This window comes from Nicotiana tabacum, chromosome 7 (genome assembly GCF_000715075.1).
Source record: "Nicotiana tabacum cultivar K326 chromosome 7, ASM71507v2, whole genome shotgun sequence".
In the NCBI taxonomy this organism is placed as follows: domain Eukaryota; kingdom Viridiplantae; phylum Streptophyta; class Magnoliopsida; order Solanales; family Solanaceae; genus Nicotiana; species Nicotiana tabacum.
Genome location: NC_134086.1, coordinates 177750273 through 177772264, shown reverse-complemented (window position 1 = coordinate 177772264; position 21992 = coordinate 177750273). Strand labels below are relative to the sequence as shown.

At 31.5% G+C, this 21992-nt stretch overlaps 1 protein-coding gene across 1 annotated transcript; it reads left to right on the top strand.

The window, feature by feature from the left end:
- The first annotated feature begins 7065 nt into the window (after positions 1–7065).
- On the top strand, positions 7066–8950 carry LOC107829396 (MYB-like transcription factor 4). The gene is made up of 2 exons (XM_016656867.2): positions 7066–7474; positions 8244–8950. Exons 1-2 carry the CDS (start codon positions 7212–7214, stop codon positions 8755–8757), a joined length of 777 nt encoding a protein of 258 aa, XP_016512353.1. The 5' UTR covers positions 7066–7211; the 3' UTR covers positions 8758–8950.
- Positions 8951–21992: the final 13042 nt, after the last annotated feature.

The following is a 21992-nucleotide window of genomic DNA, read 5'->3' as shown; positions in this document are numbered from 1 at the left end:
TTTTTTTAAAACTTTTATAAGGAATGATTTTTATATAGATGCTGGTATAGAGAGGTCTAACTGTATTACTAAAATAAAATAAAAAATAGAAATATGTTTTATAAGTTCTATACAATGATGGTGTCAAAAATATTTACACAATAAGCTTACTTATAAGGTAATTAACCTAATAAAAGTCAATAATACTATTTAAAATTATCTTTATATTGTCTGTGTATATAACTTAAATAGTTAAATCTACATAATCATGTATATATATATTTACAAAATTGGTTTAACTTTGACCAGTTGTTAAGACATTTTCTGTAGAACACCGCAAATCTAATTAAGGTTGTTAGTTTAAACAAGAGCGCTAATGATACTATTATTATTTTCTAAATTAGTAGTCTGCAAGAAAAGTGTCGGGTACATGTCGTCCATTTGGTTGGGAAGATTTTGAATTGTAGTTAGCTAAATTATTTTAAGATGTGGTTCAGAGTTTTAGTGACAAACCCAAAAAAAATTCAAAAAATTAAGAAGTGAGATTAGATCACAAGACTCTTCTTTGTCCTAAATTTACTGGATCCTTAATACCTCACTTTGCACCTACCTAAAGTTTACCTTTTGTTAATCAACTCCACTTTTTAGTCCATTTTTTTCCATTTTCTTTTGTTGGATATCCTTTAGCAATAGTATACCAGTTATGCTTTATCTTATATATACTGATAATCAGTCGCGAAGTCAGGAATTTCATTTAGGGTGTTCAAACTTGAAATAAGTAAAAAAAAATTCCCGATAAAGGGTGTTTAATATATGTTATATACCATTAAAATTTAATATTTTACGTATATATACAGTGTAATTTTTCGACAAAGGGTGATCAATTGACCAACCTTAGGGCTATGTACCTTCGCCCCTGCTGATAATGCAAATAATTTTTATATTATTAATGTATTTTAATATGTTATTGGTAGATTATATTCTTTTTTCAGATTGCATATTTCACTTTTATACACAGTCATGTATAGTTATCTTTTAGATAATTTTATAGTGTAATTTTTTGTACCGTTCACAAAAGTTAAATTCTGTTATAAATATATTATATTATGGATGTTTATTTAGTACTCCGTTGTAAATAAGCTTCCTGAAGAAGCTTATCCATATGAGACTCCACCGTAAATATATTTATCTATATAAGTACTCTATTGGAAATAAGCTTCCTGAAGAAGCTTATCACTTCGATACCCGGTTATGAATAAACATTACCCCCGGTAGAAGATTATCCATATCGGGTATAATAAGCTTATCCTTTCAGTACCCAGTTATGGATAAACATTACCCCCGGTAGAAGATTATCCATACCGAGTATAATAAACTTATCCTTTCAGTACCCAGTTATGGATAAACATTACCCCCGGTAGAAGATTATCCATATCGGGTATAATAGCAGCTTACACAACAGCTTCCTTTCTTCTATAAATAGAAGAGATTTCAGTTCATTATGTACATCAGTTTGAATTCGAATAATATATCAGTTTCTCTCTATACCTGTCTTTACTTTATAGTCTTTATTTTATAACACGTTATCAGCACGAGACTTTGCCATCTCGAGCAAATATTTTGAAAGTATTTGAGGTAAGAACTTTCTTTTCCTAAATAATGTGTCTTTCTAAACTTGAATTTGTAGCCCTGGATATATCGGGCAAAAGTTACATGTCTTGGGTGCTTGATGCTGAAATTCATCTTGATGCGATGGGTCTGGCAGACACCATCAAAGACAAAAATCAGGCATCAAACCAAGACCGTGCCAAAGCAATGATATTCCTACGCCATCACCTTGATGAGGACCTGAAAATGGAATATCTTATTGTTAAAGATCCAGTCATACTGTGAAATAATTTGAAAGATAGATATGACAACCTGAAGATGGTCGTTCTTCCACATGCACGATATGATTGGACTCATCTAATGCTACAAGATTTTAAATCTATCAGTGAGTATAATTCTGTTATGTTCAGAATTATTTCCCAATTGAAGTTATGTGGTGATAATATTACAAATCATGATATGTTGGAGAAAACTTTCACCACTTTTTATGCCTCGAATATGCTCCTGCAGCAGCAATATCGAGAGATGGGATTTAAAAAGTATTCTGAACTCATCTCACATCTTCTTATAGCCGAGCAACATAATGGGCTATTAATGAAAAATCATGAAAGTCGACCTACTGGTTCTTGTCCATTCCCTGAAGTGAATGAGACGAACTTCCACCAGGCTAAACGTGGAAAAGGTCGTGGCCCCAGTCGTGGTCGGAAAAGAAACTCTAATCATGGTAATAATAATGCACCAAAGCACACTCCTCACCACCAGCAGTGGAAAAGGAAGGAACAAAAGCATGAAGCGGTGCAAGCACCAAATGCAGAAAATGCATGCTATAGGTGTGGAGAAAAAGGGCACTGGTCACGTACCTGTCGTACGCCAAAGCACCTGGTTGAGCTTTATCAAGCCTCCCTAAAGAAGACAGAGAAAATGCTGAAGCAAATTTTATTTCTGAAGATAATTTAGACTTCATGCATTTGGATGTAACTGATTACCTTGCACTCCCAGAAGGAGAAACAAGTCAAATAATCGGTGGTGAATCTATAGAAATGTAAATATTTTAATTTTTGTTGTTTGTAATAGATAGTATGGTTATGTAATTGTTGTACATAAAGAAAAAAAATATGATTTGATAATGATGTTTACTATAATATATCTTATTTATGTCATTTTGAAGAATATGGATAATATTATTAGATCAACTTAAACTCTAGCAGAGTTTACAAGAAATATACAACCACCAGAAGTAGTTATATTTCATATATCTCATTGTAATTATATTTTGTTAACCACCAGAAGTGGTATATGTCTATGATCACCAGAAGTGATAATTTAGGCTTTCTATGGTTACAATTGAAGATAAGCTATATAAATATTCTCTATATTAAATGCACGCCTTGATTTGCTCCTGAAGTAGTAAATATTTTAAAAGAGGTTGAGGCATCACAATTTGATGTGATTAATGCGCATTCAGATAATTATGTTTGATTTCCTGAAGGATGAGAATTTTTGATAATATTAATCCATTCCCTGAAGTGAATATGACAATACTAATAAGTCGGGTAAATATGAACGCGCTCTTGATGTGAATACATTATAATTCACCTCCAGAAGAGTTAATATAATTGAGAGAATATATACTCAATATTTCGTATTTTAAATTTGCTCCCGAAGAAGTAATACAATTGAAATTGCCTCCTGAAGTGGAAAAATATTATGAAGAGGAGTTTTTGTATGCTTAAACAATTGTTTTACATTGTTTATTTGATTGTGATTTTATCTCATGACACCAGCAGTGTCTGAGCAATATTTGATAGTACAAAATGTATCAACAACTCCTGAAGAGCTAAATGTTTGCCTAAAGAATACATGACACCAGTAGTGCCAGATAAATATTAGATTGTGGATAATAAATGAAGGCTCTCGAAGAGCTTATATACAAATATGTCATTCATATTATATGATTATGGTCAAAACATATGTTGTAGTAGACCTGAAGCTTACTAATACAAATGACTATCATATTGAGACTACAAATGATTGGAAGATTGATAATCTTCATGTTTCCACAATCATAGGGGGTAAAATAATATGTATGTGAGAAGTTACCCGCTTTATTCTTTAATTTGTACTATATCATGTATCACAATAAACCAGAAGTTTACTAAAGCAAAAGTTTATGCCACAGTAAACCAGAAGTTTACTAAGAGATAACATATGACATGATAAACTTGAAGTTTTCATTTGCCATTTTTAAATGAGCTATTTGAAAATTCAGATAAGCATATACTAAAGAAGTAGAAGATTCTTCAGGAATTCTCATGTGTTGCTTGTTCTCATAATGAATTGATTATACCAGCTAAAGTTGGACTAAGACCCCTGATTCTGAAATATATAAAAGGTGAATATGGGCCAGTTCACCTATCATGTGAACCACTTATAGGTGCATATATAAGATGGTTACATATGTAATTATTGTCAACCTGCAGTTTGGCATTTGGAATTGCTTTTCTCGATTAAGAGCATAATTTTCAGATTATGAAATCAAGACAGTTCATCTTGATAATGCTGGTTTATATCCAAGCTGGTTTAGCATTGAATACCTCCTATTAATGGCTAAACCATTGCTTATGAGAACAAAGCTTCATGTGTTGGTCTAAGATTTTCTAAATTGTATATAGCAGCACTTGTATGCATCAGATCAACAATATGTGATAAGTCCTCCCTTCACAATTGGTTTAGGATCAGAAACCAAATATTTTTACTATCTTTTGTTCTGTGGTATATGATTAATTTCTCTACCATAATACACAAAGATATGTTTCCCAAAGATGATTGGGGATATATGTTAGTTTTTCTAACATTTGGGGGATGGAATAAACAATTGAAAAATATGCTATATGAATCGAATTATCATGATCCTCACTTAGACGATAATTCAAGTCAAATGCCAGAAGCATTTGCTGATCCAAAATTAAATATCATATTTCAGCTGCAAATGCTCCTATTAAAATTAAAGTCCCTGAAGGATAGAGTTTACTGTACGCATGAAGCGTGGTAGACCAATCGGTTCCAAAGGTAACAATCCTTGAAAAATAGTAGGAGCTAATGATCAAAATGATCATAATGAGGAGGGAATAAGCTCTAGAAGAGCCCACGACATAACATTTCATGAAACTCCCGAAAAAGTTCAGGTACCTGAAAATAAAGAAAGTGATGAAATCTCCACAAGTTATGTCGCTTCGGAACTAACACAAAATGATCGTCGACAATATATTTAATACAATATAATGCACAATATTATAAAAGATTGTGAGGATCGGACTAGCAGTCCAGATACTTGAAGATGTCATACCATTTAGATACAAGTCTTAACCTATATGACTTATTTGGCTAAATCTATATGAAGATCCTTGAAGGATTGAAAATGCCCGAAACATATAATTCAAAGTCTTGAGAAATGTACTCGATCAAATTATAAAGATCTTTGTACGATTTAAAGCAATATGTGCGTGTGTGGTATAATCGCCTCAGTAAATATTTGCTGAAAGAAAGTTACATAAATTATGTTATTTGTCCATGTATTTTTATAAAGAAAATGTCATCAAAATTTGTTACACTTGCTGTTTATGTTGGTGACATAAATCTTATTGGAACTCCGGAAGAGCTCCAAGAGGGTCTTAAAAATACTTTTACATGGACAAAGTGTACCCATTAAGTACACCAATGAATATTCAATCACTTGAAGTGAATAAGGATCCGTTCCAACCTCTAGAAGAGGATGAAGAGCTCCTTGGTCCTGAAATACTCTATCTCGGTGTAGATGGTGCACTTATTTATCTTGCTAATGCTAACAAAAGTGGTGCATATCGTATTGGTAATGTAGATGCAGGTTATTTATACGATACCCAAAAAGCTCGATTTCAAACCGGCAAACAGGGAGTGCATATGATTGAGATCAGTGATTCATTCGAGAAACATGTGGGTTGGAATGTGATAAAAGACCCACAATATTATACGGAGACAATATTTCATGCATAACACTATTAAAGGGAGGATTTATAAAAGGAGATAGAACGAAGAACATTTCACCAGAATTATTCTACATACATGATCTTCAGGAAAATTGTGACATTGGTGTGCATCAAATTAGTTCAAGTGACAATCCAACAGATTGTCTTTACCAACATCAATTTTTGAGAATATGGTATACAAGATTGGAATGCGGAGACTCAAATATTTGAAATAAGGTTTTCTTCAGGGGGAGAAAAATGCGCGTTGTACTCTTTTTCCCTTACTAAGGTTTTTCCCACAGAGTTTTCCTTATAAGGTTTTTAATGAGGCAGCCAGCAATGCGTATTACTAAATATGTGTACTCTTTTTCCTTCACTAGGATTTTTTCCCACGTGGTTTTTCCTAGTAAGGTTTTAATGAGGCACATTATCTTTTAATGAACATCCAAGGGAGAGTGTTATAAATATATTATATTATGGATGTTCATTTAGTACTCTGTTGTAAATAAGCTTCCTGAAGAAGCTTATCCATATGGGACTCCACCGTAAATATGTTTATCTATTTAAGTACTCTATTGGAAATAAGCTTCCTGAAGAAGCTTATCACTTCGATACCCGGTTATGGATAAACATTACCTCCGGTAGAAGATTATTCATACCATGTATAATAAGCTTATTCTTTCAGTACCCAGTTATGGATAAACATTACCCCCGGTAGAAGATTATCCATACCGAGTATAATAAGCTTATCCTTTCAGTGCCCAGTTATGGATAAACATTACCCCCGGTAGAAGATTATCCATATCGGGTATAATAAGCTTATCCTTTCAGTACTCCGTTATGGATAAACATTGCTCTCAGTAGAAGATTATTCATATCTGGTATAGTAGCAGCTTACACAACAACTTCCTTTCTTCTATAAATAGAAGAGATTTCAGTTCATTATGTACATCAGTTTGAATTCGAATAATATATCAGTTTCTCTCTATACTTGTCTTTACTTTATAGTCTTTATTTTATAACAAATTCGTACATATATTTCTATAGACTGCATAATATAGTTAGGTATTTAATAATCAAAAACATGCAACATCGATCTGTAGCAAACATCAATTACAACAAATAAAATACACCAATCACTTTTTTAAATTATTAATGTATATTTTTTTAAATCGATATTATATCATTAGAAAAAGAAGAAAGAATGGACACCAGCCACTCCTCTCAAACCTGTCTTACCAACTCGCATCTAGAAGCATTATATAAGGTCACTTGGCCCCCCCACCCCCACTCCCCTTTCCAACCCTACCATCCCCACGTCAATGGGTCCCACTTTTTTTAATTTTTTTTTTATGGAGTCAAAAGCTTATAAAATCCCACCACAATATAATTCCTGCAAAAAAACCGGCTTTGATTCTCAATAGCACCACCAAAGCCAAAAAAACTTCCATTATAATTTCCACCTTCTTAATACTACTACTACTACTGCTACATACTACTTCAAAAAAAGAAGGAGAAATTAAAGAGTTTTAATTTCTTGGTTTAATTTTTCAATTATTATTACTTGCTGGTTCGGAGCGTAAACGAGCGAGCAGAGCCAAGAAAAGAGGAAAATCCGTCATGGGAAGGTCACCATGTTGTGAAAAAGCACATACAAATAAAGGAGCATGGACTAAAGAAGAAGATGAAAGGCTAATTGCTTATATTAGAAATCATGGTGAAGGTTGTTGGAGGTCTCTTCCTAAAGCTGCTGGACTTTTACGGTGTGGTAAAAGTTGTCGTCTTAGATGGATTAATTACTTGAGGCCTGATCTTAAACGTGGTAATTTTACTGAAGAAGAAGATGAACTCATTATCAAACTCCATAGCCTTCTTGGTAACAAGTAAGTCTTTGTCATTTCACTTAATTTGAAGGGGAGCCTTGGTGATAAAGTTGATGTTATGTGATAGGTCACGGGTTCGAGCCGTGAAAAAAAGCCTCTTGCAGAAATGCAGGGTAAGAATGCGTACAATAGACCCTTGTGGTCCGACCCTTCCACGAATCTCGCCTATAGCGGGAGTTTAGTGCACCAGGGCTGCCCTTTTTGGTCTTTATTTTGCTTAAACATTTCAACTTTTACGAGAAAATGACAAAAATCGTCCCTTAAAATTGAGGGTTGGTTTAAAATAGTCGTTTAAATATATTCTTGGACAACTTTAGTCCTTGGAGTTCATTATGATTAAGCATTTTGTTGTTTTCGTTGGATTTAAAACACAAGGTGATAATTATATTCATGAAATTCGCTTGTGAAAAGCAAGTGAGCTGTTTAAACGGAAGAAATTATAAGAAAAATCCAAAGTGCTCGAAAAAAATAGATTATATAATTGGAAGAAATAAATCAGGAGAAATTTGTCTAGATGATTTTTCAATTTAAACTGTACTTGCATTTCTTCAAATTAATTCCGTGAAAAATAATTGCCGGGTTGTGTTTTAATATAACGAAAAGGACTAAAAGTGCTCAAATGAATATTTAAGGATTATTTTAGACCAACCCCTAAGCATAAGGAACTGTTTTTTTGTCATTTTGTTTAACTTTCATCACTAAAGTTCAATTAATTAAAATGTGAAGTAACATGGCATTTATTAGTTACCTTCTTCTTCTTAATTTTCAGGTGGTCACTTATAGCTGGAAGATTACCGGGAAGAACAGATAATGAAATAAAAAACTACTGGAATACACACATAAGAAGGAAACTATTGAGTCGTGGTATTGATCCTACTACACACAGGCCCGTTAACGAGCCTAACACAACTCCAAAAGTTACAACAATTTCTTTTACCGCTCGAAATATTAAAGATGAAGAAGATCAGAAGATGATTAATGTTAAAGGTGAATTATCTGGACTTAGCCAAGAAGATGAAATTAGCAGCAACAGCAGCCAATTTCAAGAATTACTGTGTCCTGACTTAAATCTTGAGCTCAGAATTAGCCCTCCTTATCAGCAAAATTACTTAAATGACCAAGATTTGAAACAGAGTCCAAGGTGTTTTGCATGCAGTTTGGGCATAGAAAATAGTAAAGATTGCAATTGCAGTAAAAATAATATGGGTAATATTGCAAGTTATGATTTTTTAGGGTTAAAGACTAATGGTGTTTTGGACTATAGAACTTTGGAGACTAAGTGAATTACCTTTTGGCCCCTTGTGCATTTGGGTAAAAAAGAAAAAGAGAATTGAGAAAGAAAGAGCTATTAGTTTAAGTTCTTTCGAATTTTCTCTTATTTGTAAAATTGAAAGTATTATTATTATTATATTAAATTGAAAGAAGTATAGCAGTGTACCTTACGACATTTATACTAGTAGTATCATTTTGGAGGAATTTGTTGATTATTGTTGTACTTCTTTACTCTTTTAGTCAATACTTTTTTGTTACTATAACATGTTCTTTTTTAATTTTAACTATTTTTAGGTAGATATTATAAAATTATTCATAAAAAGTGAGATTAATGATTTAAAAAATAAATTTTTATACATTAAGATATAAAAGATATATGAACGTTGCGTTATTTTTTACATCTTCAAGAGACTGATTTCTTTCTTGATTGGCCTAATTCGTTTATATTAGGGTTTTCTTTGTCCTTGTATATGGTTCCCCATGTCGATGAAACTTGGTTTATAAATTATGTAAGTTTGTTTATTCATTTGACATAGAGAATTTTGAAAACTCACTTATAACATTTTTTGTTCATCGCTTTTTTTTTTCTTTCTTTTTTCTAAAAATATAGACTTGGTAAGCTTTTGTCTTTTTAGAGAGAAAAAAAAAAAGATTTATTGTCAGAAGTAGGATTGAGAGTATTTAGCATCTGTATGAATGTGGGGTAAAGCATACCAACGAAGATTGTGGTAGAGTGACAAGTGTTCCTTTATTCTTACTAAAAATCTTGATTTCGAGCTTTAGGTATATAGTCATTTTGTTTTTGTTAAGAAACGCCTTATCTCAATACGGGATGATGCAAATCTAAATTTAGTTAGGCTCTAATACGAATATTGAACACTAAATTAAAAATAAAAAGAATGTGGAATAAAGGGTAGGAGCAATGGATAAGCAGTGAGAGGATGTGAAGAAAAGAAGAGTGGAAAAAAGTGGGTAACCTATCTCTTCCATTCATAATATAAATAAGAAAAAAAAAAAGTATCTATAAAACTAATATAAATTGCGTGAAGAAACTAAGAAACAATTATATATCCGTAGTACCATTCTTCCACCAACCTAACAATTATTGTCCTAGCCGTGACCTAACCAACCATTCCTCCACGCCAAGATTTAAATTTCTACTTCCATCTTTCCCCTTATATCATTTCACTTTCTCCTTGCAGTATTCACTACTTATTACATATACAAAATGAAATTTGTTAATTAACACCAACATGTATGGTGGGATCGATTAGTAGATCTGTTCCGCCCGAAAGGAAAAAGGGCTAGCTAGGGTTATTCTGATGACCCAAAAGGTTATCACTTGTTTTAAAAATAAATTCTGTGTTTCGAGGTTTTAAAAACCTCTTTCAGCATCATCTCAATTTGCGTGCACAGTCCGGGCGCGTAGCCGGAAAGCTATTATGTGGAAATCTGTGAAAAATGATGAATTTTGATTTTAAAATGAATTTAAGTTGACTTCGGTCAACATTTTGGGTAAACGGACCCGGACCCAGACCCGTGATTTGACGGTCCCGGAGGGTCCGTAGAAAAATATGGGACTTGGGCGCATGCACGGAATCGAATTTCGAGGTCCCAAGCCCGAGAAATGAATTTTTAAAGAAAATTATTTTCTGGAATATTTATGAGTTTTTGAAAATGAAATGTGTTTAAAACTTGATGGTATCGGGCCCGTATTTTGGTTCCGGAGCCCGGTACAGGTCTTATATGTGATTTAAGATGAGTCAGTGAAATTTGGTAAGAAACGGAAGTCGTTTGAGGTAATTCGGAAACGTAGTAGTGAAGATTGATACTTTGAAAGTTTTGAGATTTTTCTTAAATTTCTCTGCTAAATTCGTTGTTTAAGAGGTTATTTTGGCGATTTGATCGCACGGATAAGTTCATATGATATTTTTGAGTTAGTATGAATGTTTGGTTTGGAGCCCCCGGGGCTCGGGTGGGTTTTGGAGGGTTTTAAACTTAGGAAAAATTGCAGGTTTTTGTTGTCTCAAGTGCACAGAGGGTTTGTTCTTCGCGTTCGCGTGGTTCCACTCGCGAACGTGTAAGGCAATTTCTTCAGGTGCCAGTTTGTTCTTCGCGAACGCGGAGCTTGGGACCCGAATGCGAGGCTATGGGGGGAAGTACCCTTCGCGAACGCGTCCAGGCACAAGCAGATGCATAAGGTTAAAGGCCTGGGGGGAGGTCACATTTGTTCTACGCGAACGCGACCATCTGACCGCGAACGCGAAGGCTCTAGGAGCTGAAGCTCCGCGAACGCGATGATCAGCTTGGCCTGACCCATCGCGAATGCGACAGGCCTATCGCGAACGCGATGAAGGCCCGCCCAGTGATTTTTAAACAGTAACAGAACATTTGGGATTTAACCCAAATTTCATAACTTCTTCTTCCAAACTCCAAATTGGGCGATTTTTGAAAGAGAACTTCACCACAAATCCATAGGTATGTAATCTTAGACTCATTTTCTTCAATTTCCATTAACGCTCATTAGATATTTAGGCCTAAATCATGTTCTTAAGGGTAAAAAATTAGGGATTTGGGTAGAGTTAGGGCTTTTTGTATAATTGGAATTTAAACCTCGTTTTGGGGTCGGATTTTGGAACTAATTACATATTCGGGTTCGTGGGTGAATGAGTGATCGGGTTTTGGTCCGAACCTCGTGTTTTGATCAAGCGGGTCTATTTTTGACTTTTTGGAAAGAATGATAGGAAATCTATAATTAAGCATTGGAATTGGATTGTTTAGCGTTTATTGATGTTATTAAGTCGATTATGTCTAGATACAATTGATTTGGAGCCAAATTCAAAAGAAAAAGCGGTGTTTGAAGCTTGAGTTGGCCGTGAAAGTTTGAGGTAAGTGTTTGGTCTAACCTTAGCTTGAGGGATTAGGAGTCGTGTCTTATTTGTTACGTGTTAACTGTGGAGTACGACGTATAGGCATGGTGACGAGTATTTATACGTCGGTGTCAAGCATGCCCGTGAGTCTTGTATTGTAATTGTTATGACTCCGTTGTGGTTTATTTCGCTTCATAGGAGGATTATCATTATTGTTCCCTTGCCGGGATGTTGTTATCATTATTGTTCCCTTGCCGGAATGTTATTGTCATATTATTGTTCCCTTGCCGGGATGTTGTTATATTGCTATTGTTCCCTTGTCGGGATCCTTTTATGATGGTGTTGATAGATGAAATGGGAGCGGGTTGCACGTCTGCAACGGTAATATATAAAATGGGAGCGGGTTGCACCCCTGCAATGGTAATATATGAAATGGGAGGGGGTTGCACGACTGCAACGGTAATATATGAAATGGGAGCGAGTTGCACGCCTGCAACTGTATCATATGAAATGGGATCGGGTTGCACACCTTAATTTTTAAAAATTAGAATTCGAATTTGGAGAATGAAATTTTTTTTGATAGTAAATATTTTCCTTTTTAGTGGGCAAATCAATGCACGAATGTGAATTTATAACCCAGTAAATTTTGAATACCCAATGCATTCAGGAAAAAAAGAAAAGAAGTTCGTTGATTTACTCCCTCTCTCCTAAAAACAAGGTAGTTTGTCTTTACAAGTACAATTGTCCAGAGTAAAACGTTTGAAATTTTAATTGAGGTTCTAGAAAAGTGTTGAAATAATATTTTAAAATCTTACAAAGAAATTAAATTAGTTTGACTTGCTTGAGGGGTTTTAATATTAAATATATCTTAAAATTTCTGGGACGGACTAAAAGAGAAAAGAACAATTATTTGAATGGAAAGAGTACTCTGAAAATTCACGGCAGAGCAAAATTAAACTTGTAAATATCCAAGTCATCTAAGAAAAGAACTAATCAAGAATTTTTCAAAAGAATTATGACATGAAAATATACTTTTTATAGAAATCTTCAAAATTGGAAGGGTAAGAAGTTAGAAGATGAAAATACAAGGTAGACAAGGATGGCTGCGATTGTGATGAGTGTTCTAAAGATAAGGATTCAAATTAAGTATGATATTATCAAAATTGGTAAATGATTCATTTACATATCACAATCTATCTTTTTTTTTTAAACTAATTTAGAGTGAATCAAATATCAAGCGGCCGCTTTTCAAACTTAAAAAATTCCACACAAACGTAACGAGACCGACAAAAGGAAAAGTCATCGTTACTTTTCTCTCGGTACTCGTGTTGTATTAATTTACTCGTACCTCGACTAATTTCACAAAATAATTTTATTTAATAAAAATAGAACTTTAAAGCCAATAATTTTTTTGTGTTTCAAAATATGTTTAACTAACATGTTAACTAATCAATTACGATAAATTGGGACGAATTATACTATTTTTTCTTCCTATAGTACCTTGACATAACATGATTGTGAAGGTTCATTTCTAGTCAGCAAGAATAAGAAAGCAAATGTAGAGTCCTTTAATAATATGTCTGTCATTACGTGCGACTATCTCCAAAGAAAAACATGAAGAAAAAAAAAACACATGTGCCGATCAATTCTAGTTCCTGTTTTTTTAATTATCTGAAATGTTATGAAGGTAAAATTTTCTTTTTCGGTGTTTAATCTCTAAGTCAAAAGTTTGGCCGAAAAAAAAAAGTTTCTAAATAGTTGTTTAAAAGCTTAATTCGGGATTTTTGGCACGAGTTTTAGTACAGAAATGTCATTATTTTCCACTTCATGAATATGACAAAACGTAAAATATATCAGATTAAAGTTTAAGATCACGGCATATATTAATTGTTTAAAATTGTTCAACGCTCTGTATTTTTATTACGTGGAACTTTTGTACTAATAGTTGGAAGAACCAAAACGTTTTAGGTTTCGCCTGAGATTTCCATGAGCACGAATCATATTCGTTGGTTGTTTGGACTTGCTACCATATTATGTTAATAGGAATTATGAACTTTGAACCTAACTCAACATTAAAAGTTGGTTAATAAAATTGTCTAAACCCATGTAATTAAAAAGACTATAGTCCGTATTCTCAAGCATTGTGGAAGCACAAACTACATATAAAAAATATACAATATTAAATAAATAAAGTAGATGATTCTGACTCTAATATGTGCAACTTTTAATATGATTATCAACTAGCTAATTAGTTACCGTGGTATGTCTATTAATAATTCTTCGAAATGTTTCAAAGCAAGAAAATAGGGACAAGATCTCAAAGTGCAATCTAAGGCATGTGTGACAAATCCAATCAAGCAATATATATATTCATATTCATATTCATATTCCTCTAGAAAAGGAGAAGGAATCCCAAAAGAAAGCCAAAAATATAAAATTAAAATGTCTCTTCGCGCAACGAAAATAGATCACTTCCAAACCTATATCTACCATCCTCTTTTTTCCTTTCTTTTTTAATTATGACATGTGTTAGGTAGAGACTTTAGAAGCTTCCATAAGATATTTTTTTCCTCCCAAGTACATACACACAATATTTTCCTCTTCTAATCTCACTCTTTAATGACAAGAGGGGTTGCTCTGATGATAAACAACCATCACTTCCAATCGACAGGTTGTGAGTTCGAGTCTCTCCAAGAGTAAGGTGGGAAGTTCTTGGAGGGAAGGATGCGGGGGTCTATTTGGAAACAGTCTCTCTACGCTAGGGTAAGGGTAAGGTCTGCGTACACACTACCCTTCCCAGACCCCACTAAGTGGGATTATACTGGGTTGTTGTTATTGTTGTTGTTGCATCTCACTCTTTAAAAAAAGAATTGGATCCAAGTTCGTACTACTTACCCCTACCAAAAAAAAAAGACAGTCCGGTACAAAAGATCAGATACATTGGTCTATTGCACGCAGTTTTATCCTACATTATTAATTTAATTATTTGTATTCAATCGGTATACGATATTCGTATTGAGGCTCAATTAAATAAAGATTTGCGCCACATAAAGCTCCATATTATAGATATATAAAGTATTTCCTAACAAGGTAATTTCATACTCAAAAATCAAACCCGAAACTTTTTGTAAGAATAAAAGTATATTAATTATTATACCACATTCTTTGTTGGTACCAATTTAATTATTGTACATCTCTCTCAATAACCTCATAATTTTCTTTACCTCATATATATAGCTTTAAAAGTCCAAATTGCGACGTCACAATGTCACATGCATAACTACCCCGTCTCCCCTTGCAAAATTAAAAATATGTGTGGACCCAAAGCCTCTCTCTTTGATCCAATCTTTGCCTTCCATTTGTAAGAACTATCGTTCTCCTTATCAATATTTTCCTTTTAATAACTTCGTTAGAAAATGTCATAATCTTTAGGGGTGTTATCAGATCACATTTGTGAGGTAATATAAATATCATCGCCAATTTATATTAAGAATAATGTTTAGATTCACGTCCAAAGAAAAAGATATAGGAAACTCCTTAGGTAACATCTTACATAATGGACAAAATTTTTCTTCAGTTTCTTGCGAAGCTTCCTACAAAAGGACACCCTCAAAGCAGGGGCGGAGCTAGCCCATTGAGTACGGGTTTGATCGAGCCCAGTCGTTTTGGTTCAATTCATGTATTTGTCTTAAAAAATTTATTGAATATGTACACATTATTAATAATTTAAAACTCAATAACTTAAAAGGATTAGAACTCCGAATTCATAAGCTTCAAATTAATCATGGCTCCGCTTCTACCCCAAAGGAGACAAAGGAAAGTAAGAGGACACAATTTTCAAAGGTCAAATATATATATGAAAAGTAATAAAAAGGTTTGGTTGTAAAAATTTCCTCGTAATTTATTTATGAGAAACAAAACAAAAGCAGGTAGAGGGTCAACCGATATAAGCAGCATATAATAGAAGAAGATAGAAATTGGTTACACCATAAAGCATCACATGTCTAAACCATGATTAGCAGTAATTATTCACCTAACAACATAAATAGCCTACGCTAAAGTCGCTGGATGGATGGAGTTCCCACTTCCCATATCGTATTTGCTATTATTATTACTATCTCTTCTTTAATTTATTATACGACCTCCTAGTTTAAGGTTTTAGCATATTCATAAAAAAATATATTTAATAGCATTAATCAAAAAAAATGTTGGACTAAATTAATCTTTATCACTCCTCAAAATGAATAATAACCGTAGAGAAGTCTTTTTTTAATTAACAAAAATGCATAATCATTTAGTACAGATTTGAAAATGATGATTTATGCCTTTTTTGATATTTTGGGCCAAATTTCTTTGGCTCGAACGACACATTTAAAATGAACCGGAGGGAGTAATATGCATTTCCTTTTATTGAATATCCCGCGATATTAGAGATCATTCTATTTCTTTACAACTTTCAAAATTACGAAGAATTATGTTCACAAAAATATTAGAATTATAAACTTTGATAAATATACTTTATGGAAACATACTAATATTCAAAATATTTTGTTTTACCATATGAACTGTGATTTCTTGACTATTGTGCTATTCGAATTTTTGACGTCCATTAGCTCGACTGATTTATCTCTAACATGTAATTTATCTCTAACATGTAATTATAAGTTAAACAAGTGAAATAGGTAACAAGGGAATCTTAGTATCTCGATTGATTGACTATCTGAATTTTTACTTTGTTTGTGAGGATTCAGTTCCCCACTTTATAATTTCATTCTTCTATCCCCTCCTTCCTTATGTATATTTTTAGGACAAAATATAAAATTGACGGGGTTTTTAAGCCTCCATGACTTTTTACAATGTTGAAATTAAGAAAATATCTTTTTTAGATCTCTTACGAGATCTCTTATGTGTAAAAATAAATCTCCCACGTATAAAAAATGATACGGGGTCATAAAACTAAAACAAGTTTGTAATGGGCCACAAAAAGAGTAAATAGACTAAAGATAGTGGCATAGCTGTGATTTCAAGAAGAATAGCAACTAACTCCTGTCCTTTTCTAGGGGGGGCGGTAGTTGGCGGCTGCGGCGGCGGGCCCCATAAGCCCAGCCCAATAGATTTCAACGTTATCCCATCACTCTCTTTTTTTCACTATGGGTCCCATAAGCCCAGTCCAGCTTTGTTCTTGTCCAATGTCAAAGAGGAAAAAGTTCACAAATAACCATTTTTCAATTTTCTTATTGGAGAATAACTGTTATTTCAAAGTATCAAATTCTATAAGAAATTTTGGGACATTTGAAATTTTAGGATTGTAACTATTTTTCAACTACAAGTAGCGTCATATTCTGACCTCAAGACTTTAATTAATTTATTATTTAATAATTAATATTCATATGAAATTGTTCGTTCTTTTTTTGTTAATTCTATTTTCTTAATTGTTTTTCTACTTTCACATCCAAGTGTTCTCCCACTAAGAACATTAATAGAGACCTTATATTTTAATAAATCTATTCGAATCTATACTGTACTTATTTTTCAAGCTCTAGTTTTCACAGTCTTAAACTTATCATTTCCAAAAGATTTTGAAAAAATTATTCATTTTCCTATTTTCTGCTATATTATGTAGTTGATTAAAAAAATCGAATTATAATGATAGGATTATAATATGAAAATTAAACAATAACAGGATAAAAAAGAAGATTAAATAATGACGAGATTACTGAAAAAAGGACCGAGATTGGTCATGCTTCTTTTGTACACAATAGTCTTATGTTACGTGCGTTGCGCGTATATACTATCTCAAGTGGTAAAGACTTTTTAAAAAAAAACGTAATAATATTATATTAAAATATTGTGCTTGAGTTGTAAAATAAAAGTGCATGTCCCTGAAAATGATGAATATTGATCTTATACACATCACTTAATAAAGAAAAAACTGCCACAAGAAAAAATTCCAATCAAGAAACAAAACAAATTAATATTTCAATTTTATTATTTAATTTCTTAAATTTCATAAGTTATTATTCTTCTTTTTAAGTTTCAACAAGAACACGTAACTTTTGAAGATTTAAAGTTTTTAAAGAAAAACTCTTTTCAAAGAACTTTGATTCAGTAAATGGTTTAATATTCAAACCAAAAAATACGTTCAATCTTCTCTTAGATATTTTTCGGTAATAGTAATCAAGCATGAACTCATAGTACCAAAATCATTGACCACATAGCTATTCAACATAAGCGAATGATGATCTATTCACATTCCGTTACTAAATTAGAGTATGTATAGAGCTCGTATTCCATTATTCTATTAAATTCAATGCTATTAAAAATAAATTAATAAAGGTATTTTAGTCCAAATAAAGAAAGAATTTATATAAGGTAAAATCTTAATTGATTTTAGAGTAGTGAATATTAACACTTCATGCTTAGTTTAAACAATTAAAAGATTATAACTAAAGTTTTAGGTAAGTACAAAATCTTAAAATTTTTTAAAAAATAATTAATACAGTTTTGTCCAATATAAGTACTATTAAAAGCGGCTAAAAACGAAGAAAAAGATCCAATAAGAGCACGGGAAAATAATAAAAGAACTAACTTGACAAAAGGTTTAAGCATATAGTCTAATGCAAAAAGGATACTATTCACCAAGCTTTACAATTAAGAAAATCAAATTAAGATGTATTTGTTAAACACGTGCATGCAAATTAAACATGAACGCAAAATTCAACTACTAATATAAAAAAAATTGCTCAAAGAAAGAGAACCCGGAACTCTAGATTTTGTAGTTGTTGCTCGAAAGGCAAAAATTATGATGATGAAAAAGTGAAATTCTAACTTCTTCTATAGAATTACATGCGTATATAAAATTGTGTAAAACTTTTATTAGAGAAAAGACTCTAATAAGTTCTCAAAGAGCTCGTCTTCATCTAATATAGTTATATAAAAAAATTCAGTGTCAAAAATTTATATCAAAACTTTCTTAGTTGAAATTTTAGTACTCTTAAATTTAAATATAGTTGAAAGTATCAAACGTTTCCTAGTATATGAGTTAGTTAAATTTTTATTAACTAAAGAAAGACGGAAACCTTCCTATTTTGTGTGAATTAGACAAATTTTTATTAACTAATTAATATCCTCCTAAATTAGAAAGAAAAATTTAATAATACTCGTAAATATGAAGTTGAACGAAAATTTCCTATTGTGTAGAGAACGAGAGTGTTTCCTAGTATGCGTGCCAATATTATAAATATTAAAAAGAGTAATCAAATAACTATTCCTAAATAATAGGGAATTCACTAAATATCTATTTATAAATATTAGAAAAAATAATTAAATGACTATTTTGCCTAATGTGAACTCTATTTTAAAAAGGGTAAAAAAGGCGAACGATATTTCGCTAAGGGCTTTCGTGCTTTTAATATAACTAGTCTCAGGATACGCGCACTACGCGTGTACCCTATATTGATGAGAATTATTTTAAATATATATATTTTATTAACTAAAGAAAGACGAAAACCTTCCTATTTTGTGTGAACTAGACAAATTTTTATTAACTAAAAAATATCCTCCTAAATTAGAAAGAAAATTTAATAATACTCGTAAATATGAAGTTGAACGAAAACTTCCTATTGTGTAGAGAACGAAAATGTTTCCTAGTATGTGTGCCAATATTAAAAGAGTAATTAAATAACTATTCCTAAATAGTAGGGAATTCACTAAATATCTATTTTTAGAAAAAATAATTAAATGACTATTTTATCTAATGTGAACTCTGTTTTAAAAAGGGTAAAAAAGGCGAACGACATTTCGCTAAGGGCTTTCGTGCTTTTAATATAACTAGTCTCAGGATACACGCATTACGCGTGTACCATATATTGATGAGAATTAATACAAATACACACACACACACACACACACACACACACACACATATATATATATATATATATATATATATATATATATATATATATAACATTCAAAGCATGGTTTTAGTCACAAAAAAATATTAAGTAAAAGTTTGAGTTTTTCAAAATGATAAATATTGATCATGATATTGACACACATACAAAGAATTTTATTCATGATATTGTCTAATAATATTTATTTAAGTAAAAATTAAATTAACGTATGCAAAAATATTTTTTAGTAATTTGATATTAGAATATCTTATGAATATTGCTTTTGTCTTAGTAGCCATCTATATTATGATTCGTTATGTAGTAATCAATAAAAATGGACAATCAAGTTAATACTTTTATCGTAATATTATAATTGATTTCAAAGTTATAAATATTAGGAAAAATAATTAAATGTCAATTTTATCCTATTTGAAAGTTATTTTAAGGGTAAAAAGGTTTATTAATATTTCGCTCTAAGGCTTTGTGCTTTTATAATAGTTGATATATATTTTTATTGATTAAAGAAATATAACAACATGTATTTTGCTCCCAAGAAAAAAAAAAGGGATTGTCTTCTTTCTATTAAAATGAACTTGAAAATAGCTTTTAATTTTTTTTTTTAGAAAAGCTCTTACATCTTCAAAAACTCTTTATTCTTGCTAAAATTGAAAAGTTGATTATATAAAACTTGAACTAAGTTTAATTTGAATATATTGCATGATGATCGTGGAATTTTATAAAGTATAATTTTTTTTCTTTATTGAGTTAGCTATATATAGGATCAATATTCATCAATTTACAAAATTTAAATCTTTTATTTTATACTCGAATATAACTTTTAGTAAGTATATTTACATATTGAGATTAAGTAATTTTACCAAATAATAAAGACTCCTAACCAAAAAGAAAATTGTGTATGAGATTTAAGGCAAAAGAACTTAACAAAAAAGATCTCCTAAACCTAAAAGGTATTAACTACAAAATAAACAAATTTAATACTCCAACATAGGGAGTTGAACGTAGGGACGAAAATTTAGGCTAAGCAGAATTTTTTTAATTACAAAAGAGGTCTCCAAAACCTTAAAGGTATTAACTTCTCCAACATAGGGAGTAGAACGAATAGGAAAAAAATTAAGCAAAATTTTATTAACTTTTCTAGACTGTCAATAATAGGAGAATAATTAAATAGTTATTCCTAAATTATAGGAGAATTAATTAAATAATTATTCCTAAATATTAATGAAATACTCACATTACTATTTTATTTAATGTGAACTCTATATTTTAAAGGGTAAAAAAGGCGAACGACATTTCGCTAGTGGCCTTCGTACTTTTAATATAGTATAGATATAGATTAAATATAAATCATTTAAATTATTAAAAAATAATTCACCTATCTTTTCTCTACCTTCTTGCTTCTAGAAACAAATAATTGATGTTGATTTGGTTGGGCGAGCAAAGGAATAGAGGGATACTATTTTTTTTTACTTTCCAAGTGGGGTTCCTTACTAGAAAAACTTCAAAAGAGTCCACTTCTGTTCTTTTCTTTGTTTTATATTTCTTGGTCCATAATACTTGGCCATTTTGCTATTTGTCTTTGCAAATATCTTAATTAGTACTCCCTCCATCTCATATTAATAGTCGTAGATGCTAAAATAATTGTCTCAAATTATTTGTCATTTTAGAAGTGCAAGTCAAAACTGATTATTTTTTTCCTTTTTTACCGTTAGTAATAATTGTCCTTAAAGATGGAGATAACAGATAAATAGAATAAATATTCAATAAAGAGAGATTATATCTTAAGATATAAATAAGGGTAGAATAGTCCAATTCCTTTCCTAATTAATATTTCTTGGGTTATATTATTCTAGATTATGTATGAACATTGCTATTTAAGGAATTATAAAATCATAAATCGATCTTCTTATTTTTCCACTTTTGATTACAGGTGGAAGCCAAATTAGGATTTGAAATTTAAGGGTTTGGAATTTAATCCTTTTAATTTACTGAATTCCAAATTAATAATTTATGCATATTAAATGAATTTCTTAAAATAAATATAAAGTTCGGACGAAAACAACTACACATACTAGCTAAGCACCTGCTTCTGAGTATTATTTCTTGGTGATGGAGAACCAATACCTTCTATCATTAATATAATTTTTGTTGGACTTATAGCTAAATCACTACTTCTGTCTTAATTATATATAATTTTTATACCAATCAATGAGTTTGAGATTCTTTTTCCATGTCCATCATATAATTAAACACACAAAAAACGAATAAAATTTTGACCTCCAAATGTCAGTCTTAAACCAATCTAGCTTTAGAAGCATTTATTTATAATAAGGACCTCCATCTACCTGTACTAACTAATTATATTTTAAACTTGTTTTCCTTGTGCATGCCTAGTGCAGCAGGTATATAGCTAATCATAGACTTAACTATTATTTTTTAAAATTTTAAAATCTTTTAGTGGAA